The sequence below is a fragment of the Calidris pugnax genome, unplaced genomic scaffold (genome assembly GCF_001431845.1).
Source record: "Calidris pugnax isolate Ruff unplaced genomic scaffold, ASM143184v1 scaffold50, whole genome shotgun sequence".
Taxonomy (NCBI): domain Eukaryota; kingdom Metazoa; phylum Chordata; class Aves; order Charadriiformes; family Scolopacidae; genus Calidris; species Calidris pugnax.
Window position 1 is genome coordinate 3,076,467 of NW_015090780.1, and position 27,082 is coordinate 3,103,548.

Here is a 27,082-nt window from a genome sequence, read left to right on the forward strand (position 1 = left end):
ATCAACACCAAAAGTGATGAAAGTTTGATTAAAAAAAACCCAAACCAACTCGCCACCCTCTATTGCCGTTTTGCTTTCTTTTACTAATATTACTTCAGTTCTTTGAACTTGCTCACTTGACTGCATAGCCAGTGAAAAAGCTCTTCCTCTGCTAGTCCCCGAATAAAAGGGTGTTTTTGAGGTGATCTCTTGCACTTTGGAGTCAAGTTTTGCTGCTCATCTCGGTGCTGGTGATTTGCTGCATCTGATCTGTTCTGAACTCGGAGCCCGACCCTGACCCTGTCTCTGCACGGAGTGACCAGACCAATCCATAAACGGTCTGGAAAATAAGGAGCCCTTTTTTTTTTTGGCGGCAGATAGTGCCTGTTTTTCACTCGGGAGCGGTGTGGATGGGAAGATGTAGTCGTCTCATGTAGATCAGATAAATCACTATAATTTCATGTAGATTAAAACAAACAAAGCTTTGAGTGTGGAAGCCACAGATCTGCGTGAGTGTAGCTCCAGCGTTGGCTTGAATGCCAACAGATCGCCACCACACAAAGGCCCTTGTTTCAGTTTCCTAAATTAATTAACTTTGAAGCCAGATTTTACTTACTTTGTGTTCCCAGATGTAAAGGCCTGGCGCACGGGCAGCTTAATTCCGAGCTGCTCCCTGTGGTGCAGACTAGGACTGATGGAGAGCTTTAAAGCAAAGCAGCAGGACAGGAGGCACAACTCCGGGACACTAAAATACAGTTTGATTTGGTCTTGAAAGTGGAAGCAGACACGGCTTTCCTTAGGCGAGTAACAGAGAAAACTAACACTGAAACCTATTGGAAGAGTAGCTCTAGCCTTGTGAGTGATGTAGAACTAACGCGAAGCTGTGTTTGAGGGGAAACGACCAAAAATGGAGCACAAGCAGGTTTCAGGAGAGCGGCTGAATGACCCTGAAGCGAAGCAATTACAAACGGCACCGTCACAGCCTCGGGCACTGAGTGCTCGGTGCCACCAGAGGGTGCTTCAGTGGCACCTGAGGGGACCGGCTCCTCCTGGAGAAGGTGGTGAGGCTCTGAGATGGCAGGCTCCTCCTGGAGAAGGTGGTGAGGCTCTGAGATGGCAGGCGTTCATCCCGCCGGCGTGACTCTGCACAGGCTGCTCTGGAGGGACGGCTGGGAGCGGGTAAGTAACCTCCCGTTGTAGAGTGCTTCATAAGGGACATCTAAAGCACCGCCTCACCCGTGTGCTCTGCGCAGTCTTTTAAGTTCAATAATGCATCCAAAAGTTTCACTTCGGGAGAACTCCTGGATTAGACTACCAGCCGTTGCATTGGGGTGGAGGGGTAGTTTAGTTTAAATTCTCTCAGCGTTCTTTTTCTTGCGAGTCGTGCAGGAAGGGGACAAGTCCCTTTAGGATGTGGGGGGCTGAGTGGCAAAGGGGACGTGTTGGAACAGCACTGGTTTTAAATTTAAAAAAAATTTGCCCATCCTCTTTCAACAATTTTACAAAGGGGAAAATGCAGTTCTGGCAAACAGGGAGATATTTAATCTTCTCTGAGCCAGGAGAGTGTCCTTTTCCCCTGTGACATGCCCCGGACAGGCTGCTCAGAGGGGGCAGCTGTGGAGCACGGGGAGGACGGGACAGGACCTGCAGCGGGTGAGGAGGAGCTGCAGGGCTGGGGGAGCTTCCCAGGACAACCCCACGGGCTGGGCTTTGAGTGACGCTCCAAATAACGGCTGGGATTTTTTGTGAATTCCTAAATTACTGCTTCCGGCTGGTTGTTTCACACCCGCATTCCTAGCGGATATTTTAGCTATTGAAAAGACCAGTGCTGGTGCCTTTCTTTAGAGATTAGCTTTTCCCAAAATAGAGAGTTACTTGGCTCTGGGCAGCCTTTCTGCAGGCAGTTGGAGGGTACCCTCTAACAGGTATTTTTACTTTTTTAACAACTGCCAAGCTGCACTAGTGTGAATTTTCCTCCCTTTAATTTGAAGTCAGGCTTCTTTTGAAAAGGACATAAAAATCCTTCCAAGTGTCGTAAATGATCCACTTTCAAAGGTGGATGACAAGTAGCTCGACTCCTCTTCGGTTTTATTATTTGTGTTACAGAATTTTACAGATTTATTTTTTACTCTTGGTACCACACAAACTTGCATACTGTTCATACGCTTGAAAGTTAGTTGTGGTTTTCTGTTATGTTTGGGGTTTGGGTTGTGTTTTTTTTTTTAACCTCTCTATTGCAGTGATGGAGAAGCATGAAAAGTGTCTGTAGCCCCAGACGTGCTTCAGCCGACCCCGCCACCTCGGGCTGCCACCTCCTGCTCCCCGGGGACAACTGCTGCTGGACCAGACGACGCAGCCATCGGCCCGTGCTCCCCACACACCTCCTTGGGGAGTTTTATCCCGGGGCAGGGGGGGGAAATAAGTGGATTAGTGTAGATGGAAGAGATCACAGGGAAACTTTAAAATAGTATTAACCACCCAAGGCAATAGTTCTTACGCCAGATAACAGCCAAATTCTTAATTCTCTAGGGAAACTTCTCATAATTAGTTCTGTGTAACAAACAAACAGCTTGCGTGGCTGTGAGCATTTCACTAAAGGCTTGTTAGGATTCTATGGTAGTAGCTGTGATGCTTTTTTTTAAAATGAAAATATTTGAAAAAAGTAAAAATCTGAGTCTTACAGACTCGGTACGAAACGGGCTCTTCAAGCGCAACTGCTGGTGGTTTGTCTACAGCTGCGTTTGAAGCTCTTGCCATCAACTAGAGCAAGAAACTGAAGATCTTAAGTGTGATTTGAATAATTTTAAAACTATACAAAGAAAAGTAATAGCACATTTCTTCAAGTATTTAAAAGCTGGGAAAACTAGATAATGTCTCCAGCAAAATAACCCGTCACAAATGAGGTAGTTTAAGGAGAAAGGAGGGGTGGAAGTGGTGTATTTTTGCAGTGGGTTTGTGAAGTTGCTGTTGCAAAGAGTCGGGTGGAGAGGGAAAGGGGGAAGCACCAGCGTAGGCTTGGGTGCTCTGCAGAAATATTTTGGAAGAGCAAAGTTTCCTTTGGATAAATTCTGTGCTGGTGGTGTGAAACAGCCTCTCGTATGATATGGGTGCGTCCTTCAGATCCTTCATGTCAAATCAGACAGCACTACACTGTGAAAATCACCCTTAAATCCGGCCTCGGCACCCACATGACGATGCTGAAACGCGATGTCGAGCTGCACAGAAGTGAAGGCTGCACGACCATCAGGCGTTCAACGGGCTCCTCTCGCAGCCGACACCGGGGCAGTTCATCCTCCACCACTCACAGAAGTTTTGGTCTTGGCTGCAAACTGTAATATTTGGCTTAGTGTCGTGGGAGATTTCCTCAGGGGAGGGGTTCTGTGTCTGTCGACATCTGCTGGGGGAGATAATACTTCTGTCTGTAGCGAATGTACCACTGTAATGCTAGTTGTTAAGCCCTGCAAGGAATGCACTTTCTGCCAGAGGATTCACTGGGTTTCACTCTGGAAACGAGCTGACTCAGCAGCTCCATCTGTAACCTCTTGATCTTTCTAGCCCATACCTCTCCCCAGTCAATAACAGTCCTGTTGATGTCCTAGTAAGTGGTGTTCAGGACAAAATGGGGAAAACTAGCAATTAATGCTTTGTTTTAAGTAGAGTTTCAAACCTCAAGCCAAGAGAGGTACACCTCCGTGCTCTGAAGTGCCGGGTAGAGGAGGCACAGAATGTCTTATTCTGGCACTGACCTGTCTGTGATGGAGCTCCCTGATAATCTCTTACACTGATGTTCATGAGTCGTCTCTAACCTTTTATTTTAGATTTGTTTAAGGGCATTTATTGTAGGTGCACTGGAGCGACTGAGGAAAAGAACCGGAAACGTCACAGTCAAAGATCCAGTGGCCAGTATCTATAGGAGGCATTGACTTGAATCTTCTCCTCAAGTCGTTCATGGACTGCAGGGCAAAGGGTTTGAAACTGCTGCTCTGAGAGAATACCTGTTCCCTTAGAGCTCCCCTCAGTTTGCTGAGGGGCTGTGGTGTCTGTGGAGGAGCTCAGTTCCACACACGTTGCCGTACAGCTCTCTGAAAAGAGCAGATATTTCTGTTAACTCTTCCAAGCACACCCTTGCTGTAGTTTCATCCCTCTCGGAAGCCAGTGGGAGGCTGGGGGGTGCTCCTGCTGCAGCCAGCCCGGTGGAAGAGCGCGCTGCTGGCGGAGGAGGCAGCCCTCCACCTTCCTCTCACCCCGCCGGGGGCTCCTCTGCCTCGCATCCGAGACCCCAGTGAGGACACAGTGAGTTGGTTCGGCTGGATGATGTGGCACAACGCTGAGCTCAGTGAAAACCAACACCTGACGGGGCAAAAATTCTGGTTTCTCATACTCAAAATGGGGGATAAGATTATTTTGTTTAATTAGGTTCATCTACAGCCATCTACAACTTGCATATGTAGGGTTTAAGTAGTCTTGAGTCTCTGTCAAAACATGCGTACGGTTTGACAGTGTCCTTCAAATACAGTGAGGCATCCTGTCAATCTGGTAGAGTAGTTGGTGGATGTTCTGAAGGGCCAGATAACCTACGTGTGACTGGATTAGTACATACAAAATCCATGCCATCAGTTCCTCTAATCATAGAATCACAGAATGGTTGGAGTTGGGAGGGAACTTAAAGATCATCCAGTTCCAACCCCCTGCCCTGGGCAGGGACACCTCCCACCAGACCAGGTTCACACACACTTCTAGGTAGCTGGTTTTAATTGGTAAAAATAGAATTGTAGTTTGAAACTTAAACTTTCATGAAGCTGATGAGCTATTTGTGCATTTTCTATTGACAAAAGAAGCACAGAATTGCATTCCTCACTTCGGAAACCTTTCTAAATAGTCCTGATGTCACCTGCAGAATGCTAAAGGATGCTTCTACGTCTTTCTTCTCAGGCAGTTCTGCTGCCCTTCAACCCTGGGAACCTCAGTCTCCCTTTGTACTCGTACCTCTTAGTTATTTATTTTAGAAGTACATATTCCTGTATGGCAGAGCTGTTTGTAGCAGCTGGGTTTGGTGTGGTTGTAATTCTCATACACAACATCCGATTGACACACAACATCTTGGCTGTGCTATTTGTAATTTTTATCCATGTAGTTCTTGTTAACCAAATTGAATCAATCATTATAAAGGTAGCACAGAGAGGATTAAATACAGCTTTAGAACTCCACATTTTATACTCCTGCTATAAGCCAAAAGAAGTAATTGTCTTAGCACTGAGGAGTGAATTTTACCATCATTTTGAAACCCGGGCTGTGCTCTCCTGCCTTCCCACGATGAGTCACAGAAACTGCCTCTGTCCTGCCCCCCTGGAGAGGTCCGGGTCCCTGCAGAGGATCCAGTAAACCAGGAAAAAGGGAATGGGAGCAGAGTAATTCCCGCAGCATTATCAGTGCTCACATTTTGGATGTTTGCCTTCTCTGTGCAGGACTAGGAACTCAAAATAGTTTGCCTTTTAACCTCTGTTAAGCTCCCAGTTTGACCAGACCAGAGCCGTCAGCAATAGTTCCCAATCCCTCCCTCCCTCCTGGGGCTGACAGAGCAGTTGTGGGGTGAGAGTGGGGCTGAGGGTTGAGGACAGGGAGGGACATTTTGGGTCCCACGGAAGGTCTCCCTGGCTTGGGCTCTTGGTAGTAACCAAGAGCAGTCTGTAGGGAAAACTGGGAGTAATGGAAAAGTAATAATTTTAATTATAGCAAGATCCTCACGTTCTTTTGAATTACTTAATGTGCTACAGCAGCTGTTTCGTTTTACACTTCAAAGTTCAATCTCGCTCAGAAAAATTCCTCAAGGTGTCTACTTGGAAAACACTTCGAGGAAAAAATAAGTGGATAAATATATGGTGTTCCTGTATCTTCTGGGTTCTCCTTGTGTTCCAGCAGAAGTTCAGCCCAAACCCTTCCCTTCGCCGTACCCAAGTCCAAGTCTAGCGTCGTTTCTTTGTTCACCTTAACCACTGGGCTCTGTGTTTGTGGTGAAACCGCCGGCAGTAGGAGCCTGTTTAAAGAACCTGGGGTTAGAAGCGTCTTCCTGCTGGAAGCGTGTGCTCTGTTCAGGGGGTACCTGGCCTTCAAGCATGGAGAAGGGTTGCAAGGCTGCTTCCTTCCGAAATGAGGGGGAGGAATCACATCATGTCCCTTAAACATTCCTAATATTCCTGATTTGAGGGGAGTTTCCATTGCGAGTCTGGGCTGGTTTGTGGGGTTTCTTGAACAGACTTCACAGGAGCTTTGTCCCCTTCTGTCCATCTCGGAGACAAGGACTGGACAGTTAAGACCCTTCCTGGTAATTTCTGCTCCAGGTACAGCAGATCCGGAAGGTGAAGAAGGAACCATTTGGTCCCTGGTAAAATTCTGGGAAGTTAAATTCCTGGATTTTTTCCGTCCTGCATTTTGCATCTGAGGCTTGTGGGCTAATTCATCTACAAACCTGCACTGCCTAAAAGCATCAGATTAAAAACCTAATTGTGAACTGGTCAGTGGTTATCTATGGATTTGTGAGGAGAAAAGGATTTTTTGGGAGAAAATTTGGCTTTTCTCATCAAAACAATTATACTTTGGGAGTTGTTTTTTGGTAGTTGCCATCAGAACCCTTCCTTGTTTGTTCTGTCGGGGTAAATGGGCCAGTGTTAGCCCACTGGGACTTCAGCATCTGGTAAATTATGGGGGGTTTGTTGTGGGGCTGGGGGGGCTTTTTTTGCTGCATTAAATTGTTCCTGTTGGAGCCAGAAGATGGACAGATGAAATACTCTCTTAACATCAGAAAACAATTGTTGAAATGGAATAGTGTGAACGGAATAGTTTGTGAATGGTGGGCATTAGATGGTCACAGGCTGAGCAGCAATATTAATATTTAATTACTCTATAAATCTAGAATTTAGCTAGGAACTGGATAGGAAGATCTAATAATGGTTTATGGTGATGTCATCATTACGATATTAATGCTGGTAACCAAGTACATTGAGTATGTGTTTAAATTTTTTAAGCAACTTCTGTGCTACCTAACTTGTCTTTGCTCTTTAATAAAAAGTCTGGGGGAAAGGGTTTCTTAAACTTCAATAATAGTAAACTTAAGGTTATATCACAGTTCAAATTTATGGACAGGCTGTAATAAACAAGTTCTGTAAGTCGCTATGGGAATTTTTCTGTTAAAATGCAAGATGTGGGTTGGATTGCCTTTTTTTTTTCTTTAATGTGTGAAAGTTCGGTGTGTTTTTGAAACTCATCCCACTTGGGAATCTTTGAAGGTGGTGCCTTTTTTTTTTTTTAAGTTTTCTTATGTAGATAGTAAATAAAACTTTCAACTTTTAGAGCCAAAATGGAACACTCTGAAACTCTTCAGTTGATCTCTAAGACAAAGTACTGTCTGAAGGATCAAAGACAAATTTCTTCACAAAAATCATTTCAATTTCTTCCTGGTTTTTAAATTTACTGTTTAAAAGGCTAGTGAAAGTAAATAGCTGAAATTGCCTACAGTAGTTTTTCTCTGGAGATGTTATTTCACAGACTTTTCTTTATAGATTGGTAACCGATCTTCATGAACACGAAGTTATAAAGTTAAGCCTTTAACATTGTGTTTTCTTCTTTGTTTTAACAGCTCAAAGGGAAGAGAGAAAACACGAAGATAGAGCAGAGCCTATGGCAGCATCGAAGAAGGTTGTTGCGTCTATAATGGAGAAACAGACATCTTCTCTCACTAAAACTCTTCCTTCAAAGAAGGCCCCGTCCTTCTCTGGCACACCACTACCTAAGCAACCACTTAAACCTTCTGCAGCAAGTTTCAAAGGTGTAATTCCCAAGAAACCTTGGCCTTCATCAGGCAGTGTTCCTTCCAAACAGTCGTCTCTCTCTCATGGCTCTTCAGTTGCCAAAAAACCAGTTCCATCTTCCAGCTTGGGTGGAGGACTCAAAAAGCCTTCACTGTCTTCCATTTCCACCGCATCGGGAAGTAGTCAAGCCAAAGCATCGGCTGGTCCTGTCCAGTCACAGCCCAACTCTCAGATTCGGCAAAATATTCGACGGTCCCTAAAAGAAATTTTGTGGAAAAGGTGGGAATTGAAAGCACTTATTTTATATAGGAAGCTACAACTAGACATACATGATCAGCCTGCAGAGTCTTGTTTGCTTGATAAAGGGTATCGAGGGACTGAATTTATGCTACAAATTACTACAAGTAAAATTGGCATTTTAGGTTTATATTTTTTAAAAAAAATAACATCCTGATATAAAATAATTTTGCATGTGGAAAAGCCTTTAAAAAAACCAAAACAACCTCACCTTTTATATTGAGGCAATTGCAGTTGGAGAATTAAATTACAGCATGGAAGCTTTTATAATGCAGGTGCTGTGCTGCTGTAAAACCTGGCAATGGCAGCGTTTGGAGATGCAGAGGGTGTAGGGAACACACTATAGGAAATAGCAGTGTGAAAAGTTAAAGGTTTAGTGGAGATTCCTTCCCCTCCCAACGTAACAGTCTACAAGAACAAACCCTGGTCAGTGCACAAATGTGTCACTTAGGAAAGAAAATAAATAAATAAACCCTAAGCCAAACAAATAGAAGCCAATTGTCTCACAAGGATTAGAGCTAACGCCAGCCATCTGGACAGAGTACAGAGCTCTGCGTTCTGCTGGTGTCTCTAGAATGCTTTTCACGGTGGGAAATGTGGGACTAAAACTCAAGAGCTTGGGCTCCTCGTGGTGTTCAGGGCAGAGAAGCTCCTGAGTTCAGAGCAGGAGTGGGTGTAGAGGCTGATGGCCGCTCACAAGGGCTGTCTCTGTGGCCCCATGACCAGCACTGCCAGGTTGCCACAGCTCAGCTCAAGGTGCCGAGATAGACTTTGCCTTTGAGGTGTCACCTAAAGGAGTCTTGAGCCATCACTGGGTGAGGAGGAGCCCAGGTCACCCCCTTCCTCTGAAAAGTTAGTTTTTATGAATGGTGCCTGAAGATTGATGCCAAACACAAATGCTCATGCCCTCTCTTGTTTTTAACAGAGTCAATGATAGCGATGATCTGGTCATGACAGAGAGTGAAGTAGGGAAAATAGCGCTCAATATTGAAAAGGAGATGTTTAATTTATTTCAAGTTACGGACAACAGATACAAGAGTAAATACCGGAGCATCATGTTCAATCTCAAGGACCCCAAAAACCAGGTTTGGAATTTCCTTAAACACTAAACATATACTGAAATATACTTTTGGGGTTTAATGATATGTCAAACTCTGTCCTCAAGATCAAGAGTTTCAAGATGGAGACTTATGGAGCCCAGGTCAGCCCCTTCCTCTGAAAAGTTAGTTTTTATGAATGGTGCCTGAAGATTGATGCCAAACACAAATGCTCATGCCCTCTCTTGTTTTTAACAGAGTCAATGATAGCGATGATCTGGTCATGACAGAGAGTGAAGTAGGGAAAATAGCGCTCAATATTGAAAAGGAGATGTTTAATTTATTTCAAGTTACGGACAACAGATACAAGAGTAAATACCGGAGCATCATGTTCAATCTCAAGGACCCCAAAAACCAGGTTTGGAATTTCCTTAAACACTAAATATATACTGAAATATACTTTTGGGGTTTAATGATATGTCAAACTCTGTCCTCAAGATCAAGAGTTTCAAGATGGAGACTTATGAATTATACTATAAAAAAATTATAAAGCCATTCACATATTTAAAAAAAACATTTTATCCAGAAGGAATTCAAAGTCTGCTGTAGTTGGTCATGTGTATCTATTACGTTTGGGTATTTATTTACAGAATGGCTTTCTTAAAATAAGCACAGACTTTAATAAATTTCTCCTCTTGTGACCTTCTGTAATATGTATTGGGTGCTACCTGTGTAGATGGTCGTATTTATGCTTTAAAAGGGAAAAAAAACAGATGCTGGTGCAGACAAAAGTATCCACTGCAGAAGACTTGAAACTACTTTTTTAAAATTTAATTTCTAGAATAGATCTGCAACAGGAAAGCGGCCGCTCAACTTCTGACATTCCTGTTGAGTTATAGCAATAGATATTGATGATAATGAGGAAAACTCATGCTTGGTGTTTGTTTCATCCTGATTTTCTGGTTGTTGCACCTTTGCAAACTTGCTTATGAGTAGCCGGTATTTTTAATAGATAATTAAGAAACTGGAACAGGCTTTTCCTGTTCAGTGCTGCAAACCTTGTTAGGCACCCTGGTCGGTTCTCCTCAGCATGACAGTAAAGTCTGGTTTGTTTTCAGGGACTCTTTCATCGTGTCCTCCGTGAGGAAATCTCACTGTCCAAACTAGTGCGAATGAAACCAGAAGAACTTCTATCTAAAGAGCTCTCTGTATGGAAAGAGAAACCAGCTAAAGCAGTAAGTAACAGAGTTTTCCCTTATGTCCTTAGTTATGAATTAAGAATGAGTTTGCCAACCCTTACCACCATTAATGCACCATTTTATTCCTAATGAAGTACTATTTTTCCCTTATGTTCTTAGTTATGAATTAAAAGTGAGTTAGCCAACCCTTACCACCTATGTTATGTCAATGCACCATTTTATTCCTAATGAAGTACTGCTAATGTTCAGTTTCAATATACCTGTTTTCTACAACCAGCCAAATGATACCAAAGCACAGAATAAAATTATGAAATAAATATGTGGACTTTTTACCAAAATGGTTTGGTTTCTTCCAGGTGATAGAGTCAAGAAGCAAATCTCATGAAATCAAGAAGACGGCTGTAAAACGGGAGCATGTGTCAGTTGTAAATATGGAAGATTCTCCGCCAGTGTCTGATTCTGATGTAAGTGTTGGCTCGTGCTTCAGCACAAAAGCATTGAGGGAGATAAACAGCAAATAGGGCCTCAAATTTTTCACCAGAAATATTGAGAACTCTGTCTGATACGATATGCTTTAACCAAGGCTTTAATTTTGTTTTTCTTAAAAAAAAACAAAACCTGAATTAATGTATTCCAAAGTATTTTTTTATGGTTGAAATTAATCATCAGCTGGAACATTTTTTGTGTTTATTCCCTTTTAGGAGCAGCAAGAGTCAGCCCGAACTGCACCAAATTCAAACAGTGCTCCTGCTCTAGATGTTTTTAGCAGTATGTTGAAGGATACAACAAGTCAACACCGAGCCCACCTTTTTGACCTGAACTGCAAAATCTGTACAGGTATCTACAGCACTGATGTTTTGCAAAGTAAAAGAATTGTTATGTAAAGAGTGTTATTTATTTGTTTTTCTCTAAGGTGTTTCATTGTTAAATAGTAATCAACAGCTTTTGAAATACATTTATAGGTCAGATTTCATCGTTGGAAGATGAAGTCCCAGCTAAGAAGATGAAATCATCAGCTCCAGTTAAAAAGGTGGAATCAAAATCAAAACCTGAAGTTCAGCCCAAGTATGAAAGTTCTGCCCCAGCAGCAGAGCCCCCCAAAGAGGCCGTCTCCGAAAGCGTGATGGAAACCGAACCAGGACCCGTGGCAGAAACAGTTTCTCAGCCAAGTGTTGAAAGGACTTACATTCCTACAACCCAGAGCCACAACAACACAGATTCTTCTGTACCCGAAGAGGCTTCTGCTTTCCCAGCCTCTTGTGCTGGGGCAGTTGTCACCACCGTCACGGTTTCTGGCAGAGACCCCAGGACAGCGATGAGCAGCTCCTCTGCTGTCACGACGCCAGCCCTGCGTTCTGCTCCTGCAGCTGACAAAGTCTCAACAGGGGAAACAAAGCAGGAAACTGCAAAACCGGTTATGACTGTCCCCAAATCAATATTAACAAAACCCTCATCCTCGCCAGACCCGAGATACTTGGCGGTTCATCATTCACCCAACATCAAGTGCGTATATTTAATAGTAAGCCAAGCTACTGACCCATTAACGTGGTTATCTTCAAAGTCCCACGTGTCCCACATCCCTTTCCCCAGTCAAAAGGCACGTTTGACTTTAAAGCTCAGGTAGCCTGGTTCACATTTTTAATTTACCATCTCATTTGCCTTCTGTAGTTGGAAGATTTTCAGAGCATCAGTGTATGTTGATAGCAAAGATCCTACAATGTGTTTCAGCAGATAAATAAGACTTGAAGGTGTTGTGCAGACTTAGAAATCTGCAAGGACATGTATATCTAGAAATCTATCTAGAAACCAGAGATGCTTTAAAGGCATTTCCAGGTTTTAATCCCACATTAAAATACTGTTAGATCTGCACTTAGGAATATGAATTAAAATTAACCGGTTGATCTGCTGGAAAGGAAGTGGATTTCTTTCATATTCTGAGTATATACAGTATTAAAAGTCAATATTCCAAAGTACATCCTTACGAAAATGCAGTTAAAAGATTTTTGTTCATAGCATATTCTTTTACTTGAGAATCTTTTTCAGATGCATATTGTTGACTCAATTAGTGTGAAATATATAATTATATTATAGACTCAGGATCACAACAGTTATAAAACTGAATTTTATAGAAGTCCTATATTTTGGCATCTTTTTGCCTGTCTGCAGCTACAAGTTTAGTTTCTGCTACCCCTTGCATTTTTTACTAACACCAAGTTAATGGAAAACATTAACAAAGCATTATTAAAAATTCAGTTATTTGTTTGAAATGAAGTATTTTTTTAATAGAAGGAGGGAAGAAAAGAAAAAGGGGCTGTTCTTGTTTATGTCCTGTAACCTTTCCATTTTGGCTTTGTTTTGCAGCGTTGCGGAGCCGCGCTCACCTCAAGACAGCGATACCTCCCTCTTCCTCTCTCGCCTCAACACCATTTGGAAAGGATTTATTAACATGCAAAGCGTGGCCAAATTTGTCACTAAAGCATATCCTGTCTCCGGGTGCTTTGATTATCTTAGTGAGGTTAGAACTTGACACGTTCCTGGGTTTAGAATCAATCTCTGCTGCAGGTCCTGTTGCTAGAAAGGCTGGGAATAACTGTATAAGTGGTAATGGCACCCCTTTAGTGATAGGAAAAGTAGCTCAAGAAAACAACAACAAAAAAGCCTTCTAAAAATTCCTCACAAATTTGTGAGGAATTTTCATGTCTTTAAATGTCTATGCACATTAGGAACTGACATACCTTTATTTCAGCTTCAGTTTTGCCAGTTTTAGAGCCAGTATTTTAAAGCAGATCTGTGTGATCTGTGATCTGTTACAAATATTTTCTTGAAAATATCATCCTTTATACTAATTTTCATTTTTGGAAGTTTTAGAGCCAGTATTTTAAAGCAGATGATGTCTTGTTCAGTTCTCTAACCAGATGGGTCACTGGTGTGATCTGTTACAAAAGTTTTATTGAAAATATCATCCTTTATACTAATTTTCAAATAAAACCAGTTGGATGATATTCTGGGAGGGTGATATTCTGGGTAGTTTACAGATTTATGCTAAAACATAAGCTTTTCTTTCTCTCTTTTCTCTGACAAAGTGCATTTTATGTGACTGTTAGGAAGTTTCACACACAAGTGTGTTGTCTTAGGACTTTTATTAGCAGGGTTGGTGGTTGGCATTGCTTTTGCTGAGATGGATTTCACTGTGCTCTCAGAGGAAGCTGGCTAAAATTCACAGGGCGTGGAGTCACGAGGGCAGCATTTCCTCAGAAACTGAAAGTGTGGAGAAAATCTGCATTTCAAATAGCAGCTTCCCTATAAAAGCAAAGCAAATAATGAGCATTTGCAACTATTAAGATGTTTTGCTGCCAGCCTTGTTTTGGGAATGCTTTTTCTCTTTCATATATACTGTTAGCCTTGTGGTAACACGCCGTAATTAAACACCCCAAAATTTAGAAATAAGCCTGTCTGAAGTTAGAAAAGTATTTATAAAAGTTTCCTAAAATATAGTAGTGCATTACCCATTAAGCTGCTGGGATGGGGCAACCTGCACTGCTTTTTACTCGTTAGTCTCGTTTGGTTTTTCTCACCCTGCCCTGTAATACTTCTTGTTTAGGATTTACCAGATACAATTCATATTGGTGGGAGGATCTCACCGAAGACAGTCTGGGATTATGTTGGCAAACTCAAATCGTCGCTTTCTAAGGTATACACTTCAAATCCTTTGCAAAACCCAGAAGAAAAATACAGCAATATAAAATGTCAGCTTTTTATATTCTACATTAGTAAACAGCAAATGCTGACATAGGTCACACCTGGAAAACTACCAACACCCCTTTGAAATTTTTGATTCATTGAAGAAACATGTTTATTGAGCTGCAGATCCTCTTGATCGCTCTCTCCTGCAGTTAAATCGTCGTACTATTCGTTCATTTTTAATGATTGAATATAAATAATCTATTTATTCAGTACTGAAGATTGAAATTCAAATTTTAAAGGAACTTATCATTAAGTGTATGTAGTATATTTTAAAAACACTTCAGAAATGAAAAGAATCATGCACGGTATCCAGATATAGTTATGAAACTAAGAATTTTCCATTTCTCTCATATTAATTTGAGCTCCAAGATGTTTAGTTTGATGTGAGATACACGAGTAATTTGTGTCCTTGAAAACGACAAGCCTAATTTGGTTTTAATATTACCAACTGAACAGCAGTTCTCTCTTAAAGTGAGAGTATTGCCTTGAAAACAGTTGGAGTGATAAATGTACGATTTATTTTTACCCCTGGAATTTGCCCTTTACCGTTTGATTTGCTGGTGTGTTGCAGGTTGAATTTTTCCACTTTGCTTTTGTATTTCAGGAATTGTGTTTGATTCGTTTCCATCCTGCAACAGAAGAAGAAGAAGTTGCCTATATCTCTCTCTACTCCTATTTTAGCAGTCGTGGTCGTTTTGGTGTTGTAGCTAATAACAACAGACATGTCAAGGATCTCTACCTGATCCCCCTGAGTTCTAAGGACCCAATTCCTTCCAAACTCTTGCCCTTTGAGGGACCAGGTAAGCACAAAACAGGGGAGGTTAAATACTAGGTAAAAATCACAAAACAAAAGTCAATCAGAGACAAGTTGTTGTTGAATGTTCAATGTAAGCGTTATTAAATTTTATCTTATAGAAACCCAATTTTAAAGTATGTAAATAGGAAAAAAAAATGGAAATCCAAGGTAAATCAAGAGAAAATTGTCTGAAATTTACATAACCCTTTCCAACAAGATGCTTATATGCTGTTAGGAAAATGAGGTTAACCTGTAAAATTAAGTAAGTGGAACTATATTGAAAAAAGGCAGCAAACCACCCCCCCAATCTTCAGCGACCCATAAATCCACCAAACCTGGGCTCTTACAAGCCATTCACCATCGCTTAAATCAAGCAGGAGACTTAGCCCACAGAGGAGACAAGAAATCCATGAAGACAAAGGTAATTCTCATTAGTGGTTTCACTGAACTGTTGTTGTCTCACGCCGAGTGTTAATCCTCACCTGCAACACGGTGCACAGGGCTTGGAAGTGTCTTGTTCCAGGTGGTGCAAACTCGAGCCAAATCACTGACTTCTGAGAACTGGATTGTTTAGGGGGAAGAGGATCCACGTTTCTTAAAGTTAGCAGGTGGCAGGCAGTAGTTGGTGTAGGCAGGTTGTGTTATAGTCTTCGATTTTTAGATAGAATTACCAGTGCTAATGTTTGGCTTGAGTTTTCTCTATGTTTGTGCGTTGAACATGGTGGCAGAAGAACTGAGAATAAATCCAGCCACAAAACACCCTTCTGTTGCAAAATTTGAAGTCATCTTCATCTGAGGATGGAGGAGGTGCCTATGCATAGTTTCCAAATAAGTGTCTGGGATTTGATATTATTGTGCCCTGAAGAACTGCAGGTCACAATGAAGGCAGTACTTCATTGTCAGATTGAAAACATGACACGGTAGGTATGAAACAGCAACCGTGGCAGGAGCTGAGCTTTCTGAGAAGCTGATTTGTCCTCTACATCTCAAGTACCAGTTTAGGACTAAACTCAATAAAGCATTCTCAGAGTTATATGCAGGAGCAGCAGTGCCTGGGACAGGTTTTCATGTGTGGCATTATGAGTTCAACAGCTGGTACATTGTCAGTTAAATTCTCTCCCTTCCTCCCTGAGATGGCAAAGGGCACTTCTATATGCAGGAGTTCAATTCTCTCCCCTTCCTCCCTGAGATGGCAAAGGGCACTTGCTCTGCGTCCTCAGGATAGATATGTCTCATGCAGGCCAAGTCTGTCCCATTTTGTAGCCCAAAAACGAAAACATGAAGTACAAAACACTTGGCACAGGGATGTGAGCAAAGAGTCTTAACTCATGGAGTAGTTCTTCCAGCCAGAACAGAAGAAATACCCCTCTTTGTGGACAGTAATGCAAGAGGGGGGTTGGCCGCACACTGGGCTGTACCTGTCTGCAGTTTCTTGTTGTAAATAACCAGTAAATAACCTGCTTTAGGGAGGCACTTACCAAATTGTTGCCTCGCATCCTCAGGCGAGATGTCTCATGCAGGCCAAGTCTGTCCCATTTTGTAGCCCAAAAACGAAAACATGAAGTACAAAACACTTGGCACAGGGATGTGAGCAAAGAGTCTTAACTCATGGAGTAGTTCTTCCAGCCAGAACAGAAGAAATACCCCTCTTTGTGGACAGTAATGCAAGAGGGGGGTTGGCCGCACACTGGGCTGTACCTGTCTGCAGTTTCTTGTTGTAAATAACCAGTAAATAACCTGCTTTAGGGAGGCACTTACCAAATTGTTGCCTCGTTTTACTCCTGCATAAATCCCAGCTTTCCTTTTCACACTTTCCTTAACTTTTCCATTCTAGATTTCATTAGATTGGAGGGTTGGCAGAGGTAGACAAACTGTTGTGTATTGGTAGGGAAATTTGTAGTGTCAGCCTAGTTTTGTTGAGTTTAAATTGCGCAAACTCCGTTGTGTATTGGTAGGGAAATTTGTAATGTCAGCCTAGTTTTGTTGAGTTTAAATTGCAAAGGTTTTCCAAAACTGGAAGGGAATTCCTCAGAAGAAATATAGGCGTCAGTTGCAGGTGGTGTTCATGGAGGCAAATTTTATAAGTGAGGTTTTTAAATTGAAATATATATTTGTAGGCAAAGTGAGTTACAGGATAGGGATAGGAACAAGGTACCAGAGGCTAAGATGTAGGCCAGGATGTAACAGCTTCAGAGAAGACCCACTTCAGGTTTTTAGATTGAAATACGTATTTATAGGCAAAGTGGGTTACAGGATAGTGATAGAAACAAGGTACCAGAGGCCATAGGATGTAACAGCTTCAGAGAAGACCCACTTCTACCTGACTTCTGCCATCAATTCACTCTTCTCAGAAGCTTCTGTAGCAGCCTTTTTACCTCAGGGTTGTGCTGTGTCGCGTTCGTGTTTTAAAACCCTATCCATTATGGGGTGGCACAAACATCAGGTAAGCTGCTTTCTGGTTGTGCGTATGTATTAAAGCCGCAGCGTAAAAGACATGTAATCGGTACTTTTTAATGCCATCTGATGGAATTTACTGCTTTTCCTTTCTTTCACAATCAATAAAAATATTTTGTGGAAAGTGGTCATTGTCTCCTTAAATTTGATCGTGTACCTTCAAGCAGAGGTTAGCAAGGACTCCAAAAGGGTTATGCTCCAAGGAGCTGCAGGTGATTTGATAAATAGGAGTGGAGGGGGGAGGAGGGAGAGGATGACAAACCTGTGGCTCTGGAAATCCTAGTTAGAGGATATCCCAGCTGTATCCCCCAGTTCCCTCAGGCACCTATGGATTAGGAATTCCTCCTGTTCTCTGATGGACTGGATGTGGAACACAACTGAGGACTTCTGAACGCTAGATCTACAAAAAGCTTGTCATGGGTGATACAAAACCAGAGGAGAGCGGAAGGTTATCCACGTTTATACTGATCTCAGTCATTTTGTGCCAGATTTTCTGTATCAGTGGGCTCTTCTGCATTGTCCTTGTGCAATGGTTCACTGTGTGTGAATTTACTTGTCTGTTCCACATACACACGTTATTTAGCACTTTCATCTGTAGATCTCAAAGTGCTTCTTAAAAAAACCAGGATAATCAGACTTTATTACCAATAGAAAGTGATTTACTGAGGGATTTAGTGGCGATGTTGGGAATGTAACAAGAAGTTAATTTTAATATAACAGCCATATATCAGCAAAGGATTCCACAAAGGTTGATCTATCTCTTTTGGTGGTTTCCAGTAGGTAGTGTGGGGTTTTGTTCTTAAAGTATGAAGGCATGAAATCTTCTCATGCTGTTTAAAATGCTTTTAGAAATGGCAAGAAATGAACTAACAGTACTCCGAATGGAGTTGGGTGTCTTCATCTCAGCAGATACCACAATGAAAAGCAGCAGTGGTAGAAGAACACAGGTTACAAACCTGATTTTCTGTATCAACCAGTCCCATTCAGCAAATGTACCTCGACGTGCAGCTGTGCTGTGATGCTGGAAGTGAGCTATAGCCCAGAGTTAAGGGTGCACAGATTTGGTGATAGTTGTTAATTGTTCTCATGATTAATTGGGACAAATACTAAAATGGCAGTGATAAAATTTAAGGAATATCTTGTAGTGGTCTCTGCAGTTTAAAAATGTACACCATGGGTATGTGTAGTCCATTCCCATGGGTTTGTCATCAATGTACACAAATTATGCATTTATCTTTCACAGATAACTTCTTACCAGCTGATGGTAGGGAAAGATGTGGCCATTGTATGCATAAATATGGTAAAACTGATTTAATGGAAAAATGCATTTAAGGGTAAGAAAACCAAATATTCCTCCAGTACTAATATTTAGTGTATCCTGTTTTAATGGCTTTAGCTACAGGATGTAACTCAATAAAACCAGCACGTGGACTTCAAATACATAATAGGGACAATAACTATTTTATAAATCATTTAGCACTGAAAGCCACCGACCCTGCAGCGCAGCCTGCAGCGCTCTTAAAGCTCTCGTTGGGAAAGGCAGTCACTGAGCAGTGCTTGGGGACGGCAGCCAACATTGTCCTTATTACCCAAAATCAGGCATTTAACCTATTTATGGATATTGGGATGGGACTGGCCCTGGAGGTGCTGGTCCAGTTTCCAGTCAGAAGGCGCATTTAGCTTTGATCACTTTGAGTGGATGTAGAAGGCAGGTTAGGCATAACTCCTAATAGTCCTGTAAAATTACTGTGTAACATTTTAATGGGTTTATATGATGACTAAACTCTGAACAGATATAATTAATGTTACTACTTTACTACTGGAATTATTTTCTTGAAAGTATATTAAAATTTTATCCTTTTTTTTTTCTTTAATTAGTGCCTTGATCTCTGGATCCAAACCTGATTTTTCAGTAATTGCTGTTTCTTAGGTATTCTGTCTGATGGATTCTTGAAACCTGTTCATTTCAATTATTCAGTGTTTATATTAAAATTTTATCCTTTTTTTTTTCTTTAATTAGTGCCTTGATCTCTGTTTCTTACAGGGATCCAAACCTGATTTTTCAATAATTGCTGTTTCTTAGGTATTCTGTCTGATGGATTCTTGAAACCTGTTCATTTCAATTATTCAGTGTTTGAGATTCATTGTGACTAATTGCAGAAAAGTAGATAATCACAACTTTAACAACAGGCAACCAGCAAATGCCCACGAGGAGATGCTGGACGAGCACCAGTTGGTGAGGGACTCTGCACTGGTCAGCACCGACCAAACGTGGAGTCAGAAACAAAAATATAAAGCAAATTCACACACAGTGGACCGTTTCTGACAAATGACTATTTTGACTGTAAATTGTGAATGTTTTTTTTCCTAGTTAAGTTGTCTTCCTTTTGACCTGTGCCTTGATCTCGTCTATTAATATAATTTCATTGAAAGTAGCAAATTATTGTGAACAGAATTGCTATAATTGCTTTTAGGCTGTGGGGTTGGGTTTTTTTTTGTTGCTGTCAAAACGTTTTTGGTGCTAATAATTAGATATTTAAAAATTGTTCCTTAATGAGCAGTTGGTTTGATTTTATAAGAACAAGGAACTTGTTCTTATATATATATATATAACTTAGAGGATCATGAATAGCTGGAACAACGTAGGTCAGTGTCCTCGCCTTACCATGTAACCGCAGTGAATATTGCCTGTTGCTTTACAGATTGGTTTGTGTTTCTATATTAGTGCTTCCTGGCTGGATGCAAATCGTATCTAATAGCACATATGGGGGAAAGACAGCGGCCTCAGATGAGGACCCTTTAAAAGTCATTAAATCCAGAAGTTAAATAGCCTCTCTACAGATTTTCTGCATTTGCCACCAGCTGTGTGTTAAAGGATTTATTCCCTTCATTCTGGTCATGTTTATCTCCCACAAGAGCCAGTGGGAACTGTGCCTGTAAGAGGAAGAACTACAATAACATGGAACAGACCTTCAGACCTTCACGTTTTTCCTCTTTATCAGAAACTCTCCCATCGTTTTTGGATGTCCTTCTCCAAGGACTCAAGTCTGGAGCTTTCACAAAGGAGTAATTCTGCTCGCAGTGGTTTTTACTTACAGAAGGGTGTTAGGGCATCGACCTGGATGCTGTGACAGTGGGTTTCGGGTCCCCTTGTCCTCTGTGTCCCAGGCTCGTCCCCAGTGACCATGTCCTCACCAACAAAACCAGTGTAGCCAGGGCCCCCACTCCCCTGCACCCAGCTTGGGTCTGCTCACCCTCTCCTTCTGCCCTTACACTTTCCCTGCTTCCACCCTGTTTTAAAATAATATCAAGCTGGAAAAAGCCAAACAAACAGGGAGCAGGTTACAAGCTGTAATACTATTTCCAAACACAGTTGGTATGAGGTTATTTTCTTATTTGTTTAACTTAGAGCTAGACTAAATATTTATAGACTGGTGTAAATGTCAATGGAGTTCTTTTAGCAGGGATTATAAAAGAAAGATAGTTACAAAGTTCAGCCCCGGTTTTCTCACTTTTCAATATCTCTGTGTAGGCAATGTATTTGCAAACTATTTAAAAGAAAATGTGTGCTTTTTCAGGGGTAGGCTGAACAACAACAAAAACAATGTAACAATACAAAAAATATAAAAAGTTTCTTTGGTTTTGAACATTTGCAGAGACGCTTTTTAATGATCATACCTGTTGCTGCCATCTTCTATTAAAAATGTCAAGGAAGGAATTAGAACATTTCTTTTCTCGTATACAAATATATATAAAAAGTAAAGAAATATACATGCATATGCTTATGGACTAATGAAAATTGCCAGGAGGTCATCTATGGAATTTAGAAAAACTGTTGTCTTTATGACTTTTGTGGCTGCCACTATATAAAATAAGAAGTTTCTGCTGAAAACGTAATTAAAAACTGGGTTTTTACATATACTGTCTTTGTGTTCTCTTTCAGGTCTCGAGTCCTCTCGGCCAAATTTAATTCTGGGACTGGTTATCTGTCAGAAGGGGAAGCGTCCTGCCTCTGGCATTGAAGCAGAAAAGATGGAGGAGAAGCGGAGCAGAATTCAAGCCCACGAGGAAACGGAATCGTCGCTGTTCACTAAAGGGCCACTTGCTGCTTCGCAAGAGAAGAAAACTCCAAAATACACACTTTATTCAGATTCAAACATCAGTACCACACCACCTGGATCTCCTCCACCTCCACCTCCGCTTCCCGCCCCAGACTCTTCAGCAGTTACACCTTCAGTGTTAAAAATACTCTCCTCGATTAAAAGTGGAACCACGGCTACTGTGACCCCCCCGGTTTCCAGCGCTGCTCCTCCAAGCGTCACTGCTCCCCAGTCCTCAGCCTCGAAGACTGCCACCCCCCTCGAGCACATCCTGCAGACGCTTTTTGGAAAAAAGAAAACTTTTGAGCCTCTCGCTAAGGATTCTGAAAGTGTCCAGTCTGCGAATCAGGAAGGTCCAGCCCCTGCTGAGGGAGGAATGGCAGCCGTTCCTCTGCTAGATCCCATCGTGCAACAGTTTGGACAGATGTCGAAAGACAAAGCAATAGAGGAGGAGGAGGATGACAGACCGTACGATCCTGAAGAAGAGTACGGTCCGGAGAAAGCTTTTGAAGTGCAGACTAGTGAGAGTGAAAAACGGTATAATGTGGAAAAGCCATCTAATGCAGCAGAACTAGAGGATGAGGCCTACGATCCAGAAGATGAAACCATCTTGGAAGAAGCAAAAGTTACCGTTGATGATTTACCTAACAAAATGTATACAGACACGAAAAGCAGCTCTTCGGAAACATCTGCTTCATACGTGCCTGATTTATCTGCGTCCTCATCCCTGGTAGAACAGCAAAAAATGTTGGAAGAATTAAACAAACAAATAGAAGAACAGAAAAGACAACTCGAGGAACAAGAAGAAGCCCTCAGGCAACAAAGAGCAGCTGTTGGTGTGTCAATGGCTCATTTTTCAGTGTCTGACGCTTTGATGTCACCGCCACCAAAGTCTTCCCTGATGAAGGCTGAATTATTCCATCAGGACCAGCAGGCTGCCCAAAAAGTCGATTTACCTTCATCTTTAAATCAACAAGCACAAGTTTTAAACCAGGGCTGCGACCCAAGGCAGAACAGAGATCCTCGACAGGCCAGAAGAATGGCCACAGAGACTAATGACAACGTTGATTCTCGAATAAAGCCACAGGTGGTGCAGAACGAGATGCCCATGGGAGAGATGACTCCAAGCTTTCCCAATACTTTGCAGACTTCACTTGGTAAGGAAGATAAGCCTTTAATTGCTGCTGCTCAACCTGGTTTTACTAGTGATAACTGGGTCTGCATTGAAAATGCTTCTACGGTCTCCCAGCAAGAGGCACCTAATAGCAAATTTGAGAACACTCTTCAAATTAGTTTGGAAAACGTGAGTCACACAGCTTCTGGAGAACCTCCTACATCCAAGCCTTTACGTAAAGTGCTGCTTCCAACGCCTCCAAGTACATCTTTTCAGCCTAATTTCTCCGCAGCAAGCGATGCTCAGTCTTTGCAGTCATGGTCAAATGAGTCCAACGACGTAATGGGAAGGGATTCTTTTTCAAATGCAATGTTTACTTCTCAGGAAAATGCTGCTGGTCACTTTGAACCAGAGAGGGGGCTTTCATCAGTGCAATACGACGAACAAAGAAATCCTCAGTCTCATCAATTTGTAGAACAAAGTGAATCTGCATCAGTTCAGGGTGAGGGTGGACCTTCTTCACAGCACTTTGAAGAAAACCGAGGTGGACCTCCATTTTCTTTATCTGGCCAGAAAGGGGGGCCTCTGCCACCACTGATGGTCAATGCACCAGGAGGACCTCATGGACCTAATTTTAGAGGACCAGCACCACAGTTCTCTGAAGAGCATGATTCTCCAAATAATGATGGGCAAAGAAGGTTTGGGGGTCAAAAGGGTCCCATTCCTTCCTTGTTTTCTGCACAGCATGGACCATCATCTCTCTTCGGTGATAACAGGGGCCCTGCCCCTCCTTATCATGGTGTTCCAAGAGGAATGTCACCATCTCAGTTTGAAGATCATAGGGAACCTCACATGGAACAAAGGGAATTCTCAGATTCCCAATATAATGACATGATCCGGCCTCCAGGACAGTTCGAAGGACCGGATCCACCTCAGTTTATGGGAAACAGAGGACCTTCACCATTTCCTTTTGGAGGTCAAAGACGGCCCCCACCAGGTCAGTTTAAAGGACAGAGAGGAGGCCCTCAGTTTGGAGGGCCAAGAGGTCCAGCACCGAGTCATTTTGGGGGACCAAGAGGGCCTCACCCAAATCAATTTGAAGGGCAGAGAGGTCCAGCTCCAAATCATATCCCTGGTCCGAGAGGACTTTTGCCACAGCCATTTGAGGAACGGAGAGGGAATTCACCACCCAGATTTGCCAACCAGAGAGGTCCAGCACCGCTTCAGTTTGGAGGACCAAGAGGAGCCACACCTGGCATGTATCCAGAAGAAAATGAACCTCCCTCTTCTAGATTTCATTTCCAAGGTCAGTCACCACAAGGCATGAAGCCACCCCCAAGACCACTCCTGGACCTGCCAAGCCATCCACCATCCCACAGAAAAGAGATGTGGGAGGAAGCTGGACCGTCTGCATCTCTTTCCAATATTTCTGGACAGGGATCTGAGTCAGAAGGACAGTGGGCAGCACCTGACTTCCGAGAAGGCAAAAATTCCGAATTTAGAGGCCAGACATTTGAAGGGAGACAGAGAGAGAGATATGAGGGAGGAAATAAAGACAAGGGTTTAGATCAGCCGGAGCTTCAGCAAGGAGATAATCGACAAGGGAGAGCCTTTGAGGAAAGACGAAGGGATCGAGAACACAGCAGACCTTGGGACAGAGACCGTGGCAGAAACTGGAACAGAGACAGGGACTGGGAGAGACACAGAGACAAGGATTGGGATAAAAACAGAGACAGAAACCAAAACAAAGACAGAGAGAAGGATTCAGAGCGGGGCAAAGAATGGGAAAGAAACAGAGACCGAGACAGAGCACGAACCAGAGACAGAGACTCCTACAGAAGACGTGACAGAGAGCGGTCGAGAAGCAGAGACAGAGATCGCGACCGAGAGAGGGACAGGGACCGGGATCGAAGCAGGGAAAAAGACAGAGATCGAGAGAGAGATCGAGATCGTGACAGAGATAGAGGGAAAGACCGCAAAGATCGGAGTAAGAGCAGGGAAACCAGTAAAGAGACGAAGCCCGAAACATCGAAGGAAACTCAGAAGCCACCGGAAACAGAAGCTTCATCTTCCACTAATCAGTCATAGAAATATGATTGATGTGATATTTCCCATAACTAATTTACTTTTACAACACAGCAAGGACTGAGGCAGCATCCTGTGTACATACTGTATATTCTCACCTTTACAAAAATGCTGTTGTAAAGCTCGCCTTACAAAATGTACTGACAAATTAGCAATTTTTGATCAACTGTGAATGAAAATACTCAAATAGATAAAAGGCAAGAACATACTGGACTTTCACTTGCTGCATTTTGTGCATAATGTTTTTCTTATACAAATTCACAGCGTTACCTGTACTGAAATTTTGGTTTTTTTCTACTTGCATCTTTATCTTAAAATTTCCATTTACAGTACACAAATGGAAAAAGTCTAAGAAGAGCATATTGCTTTTTAAGATTATAAAGTTATGTTTTCCAGTAACTTGAATTGTAATTTTATAAGAGAATTTAATCCAGACCTTAGGAGCCATACCTTTACATCTCATTTACGTGATATTTTGGTGTCAACGTTGTTCCTACAGCGCACGCTTTAAAAAAAAAAGGGTGTCCCACTGTTGCTGTCGAGTTTATTTCACAACAGAAGGGTCGTGTGTATTTAGGAAAAGGCTGCAGAACAGTGTTAGTAATTACTTGTGACTGACGGAGGATTTGAAACCGGAATGTTATAAGCTTAAAGTGCACTATCTTCCTTTTTTTATACAGATATTTTGTGTTTTGGAATCCATCTATTAAGTGTACAGCAAAGAAACAAATCGGACTTAGGTGTTGTTTTTTTTTCCTGCTGTTGAGGGGTTTTAAATGTCGCATTTTTACAAATCTGTAATTGAAGAACATACAAGAATAGCACCTTTATAACCAGCAAAACTTATAAAAACATCAGACATTTATTTGAAAAAGGCTAAACAAATTGGTGTACCAAAGGGAAGGAGAATAAGTTACTTAAATAGGCCACTAAATCTGTGACTTTGATTGAACTGATTTAGTGGAGCCATTTTTTTCATTTCATTTTGGTTTTGCAGCATTTTGCCATAGACTTAAGACTCCATTTTATTGTATTTTTCATTCTAAAAATGTTTTCCTCCTGGGGAAAAAAAAAAAAAAAAAAAAAAAAAAAAAAGCCACTGTTTTGTTGTTAGATCCCCCCTCCCCTTAGGCTGGTAGTGTATATAAAACTCCACTGAAAAAGGTATAACTGCATTAAGCTTGAGAAGAAGAGCGGTGCTATTTCGTGTTGGTTTTTCACTGTGACCTGCATTACATCGCTACTTCCCCATGTGTTCCTCGAGTCCGTAATTCTAAAGTATGAAATAAAAAACCCCCCTAATTTATTTGACCGTGTAGGTGAACAGTTGGGTAAATATTTTGATATTTTTATAAAAGAGTTTTGGAAATGTTAAAATCAGATCCCTCTAAACGTTTGCATCTCGAAGTAGCGTGTGTGCCGTGTGTCTCACAGCTTTCACCACACGTCGGTGCATCTTCAGCGTCCTCCATCAAGGATTTGTGGGTTGAAATCATCGGGGGTGTTCGGAACCTGGAGACAAAAACGTGGAAAGGCAGAGAGGTGGTTATTAAATGCAAACATCTACTATGGTGTAAGATTTTCTTTTTTTTTTTTTTTTTTTTCTTAATGAGATGTTTCTAATTTAAAGACATACATAAAAGTATGCAAAAAGTAAGTGTGTTTGTTTAGGTTTACTTGATAGAAATTTCTGTAAATTGTATTTTATATGGCAAAATATATCACTGTACATTAAAATATGGGACTTCACAGGTTTTTGTTACTGTAAGTAGAATAAACATCTACAGAGAGCTGTTGTCGATTTCTTAAATCTGTATCTGTATGTTATTTTATAAATATTGCTATTTCCTGAAAAGCCCCAGAGGAGCCACCCCGAGAGCCCAATGGTGCAGGTTTCACTTCCCCAGGGGTTAACGAAATAAGATGTTTTGCAGGACATCGCTGCCTAGTGATGCTTAATTGTAGGCATTCTAAAAATCACATGAAAATCCCTGAGTGTGATTTTTCTCTCAGTTCTAAAAGATTGTCTCAGACGTCTTAGCAGCCTTCCACTGTCTGAAGGGAGCTCCAGGAGAGCTGGGGAGGGACTCTCTGTCAGGAAGTGCAGTGACAGGACAAGGGGTTATGGTTTTAAATTGGAAAAGGGGAGATTTAGATTAGATACTAGAAAGAACTTCTTTGGTGTGAGGGTGGTGAGAGCCTGGCCCAGGTTGCCCAGAGAAGCTGTGGCTGCCCCATCCCTGGAGGGGTTCAAGGGCAGGTTGGATGGGGCTTGGAGCAACCTGGTCTGGTGGGAGGTGTCCCTGCCCTGGGCAGGGGGTGGAACTTGATGATCTTTGAGATCCCTTCCAACTCTGACCACTCTATGATTATTCGGGGGAGATGGCGGGGAGGGCCGGAGGTGGCGACTTTCAGAAGCCTCCCCTCTCAGCATTCCCCTGCGCTGGACCTTTCCTCACGGACCGGGCTCCC

General features: G+C 42.1%; 1 protein-coding gene and 1 long non-coding RNA gene across 6 annotated transcripts in view; both read left to right on the forward strand.

Moving 5' to 3' along the window:
* Positions 1-25,699, forward strand: part of DIDO1 (death inducer-obliterator 1) — a 58,034-nt gene extending 32,335 nt beyond the window's left edge. For 4 of the 5 annotated variants that reach the window (XM_014955948.1, XM_014955964.1, XM_014955956.1 and 1 more), the window contains 10 exons: positions 7,613-8,063; positions 9,007-9,166; positions 10,237-10,353; positions 10,674-10,781; positions 11,019-11,154; positions 11,280-11,820; positions 12,679-12,832; positions 13,919-14,008; positions 14,666-14,861; positions 21,255-24,613. In XM_014955948.1, the coding sequence (XP_014811434.1) occupies positions 7,613-8,063; positions 9,007-9,166; positions 10,237-10,353; positions 10,674-10,781; positions 11,019-11,154; positions 11,280-11,820; positions 12,679-12,832; positions 13,919-14,008; positions 14,666-14,861; positions 21,255-24,613 (5,312 nt within the window). Of the gene's footprint in view, positions 1-7,612; positions 8,064-9,006; positions 9,167-10,236; positions 10,354-10,673; positions 10,782-11,018; positions 11,155-11,279; positions 11,821-12,678; positions 12,833-13,918; positions 14,009-14,665; positions 14,862-21,254 lie in introns of all 5 variants that reach the window. The other variant, XM_014955939.1, reaches the window with a different exon arrangement.
* On the forward strand, positions 16,812-17,435 carry LOC106896217. The gene is made up of 2 exons (XR_001413604.1): positions 16,812-16,946; positions 17,067-17,435. It is a non-coding gene; the product is annotated as an uncharacterized LOC106896217 (long non-coding RNA).
* Positions 25,700-27,082: the final 1,383 nt, after the last annotated feature.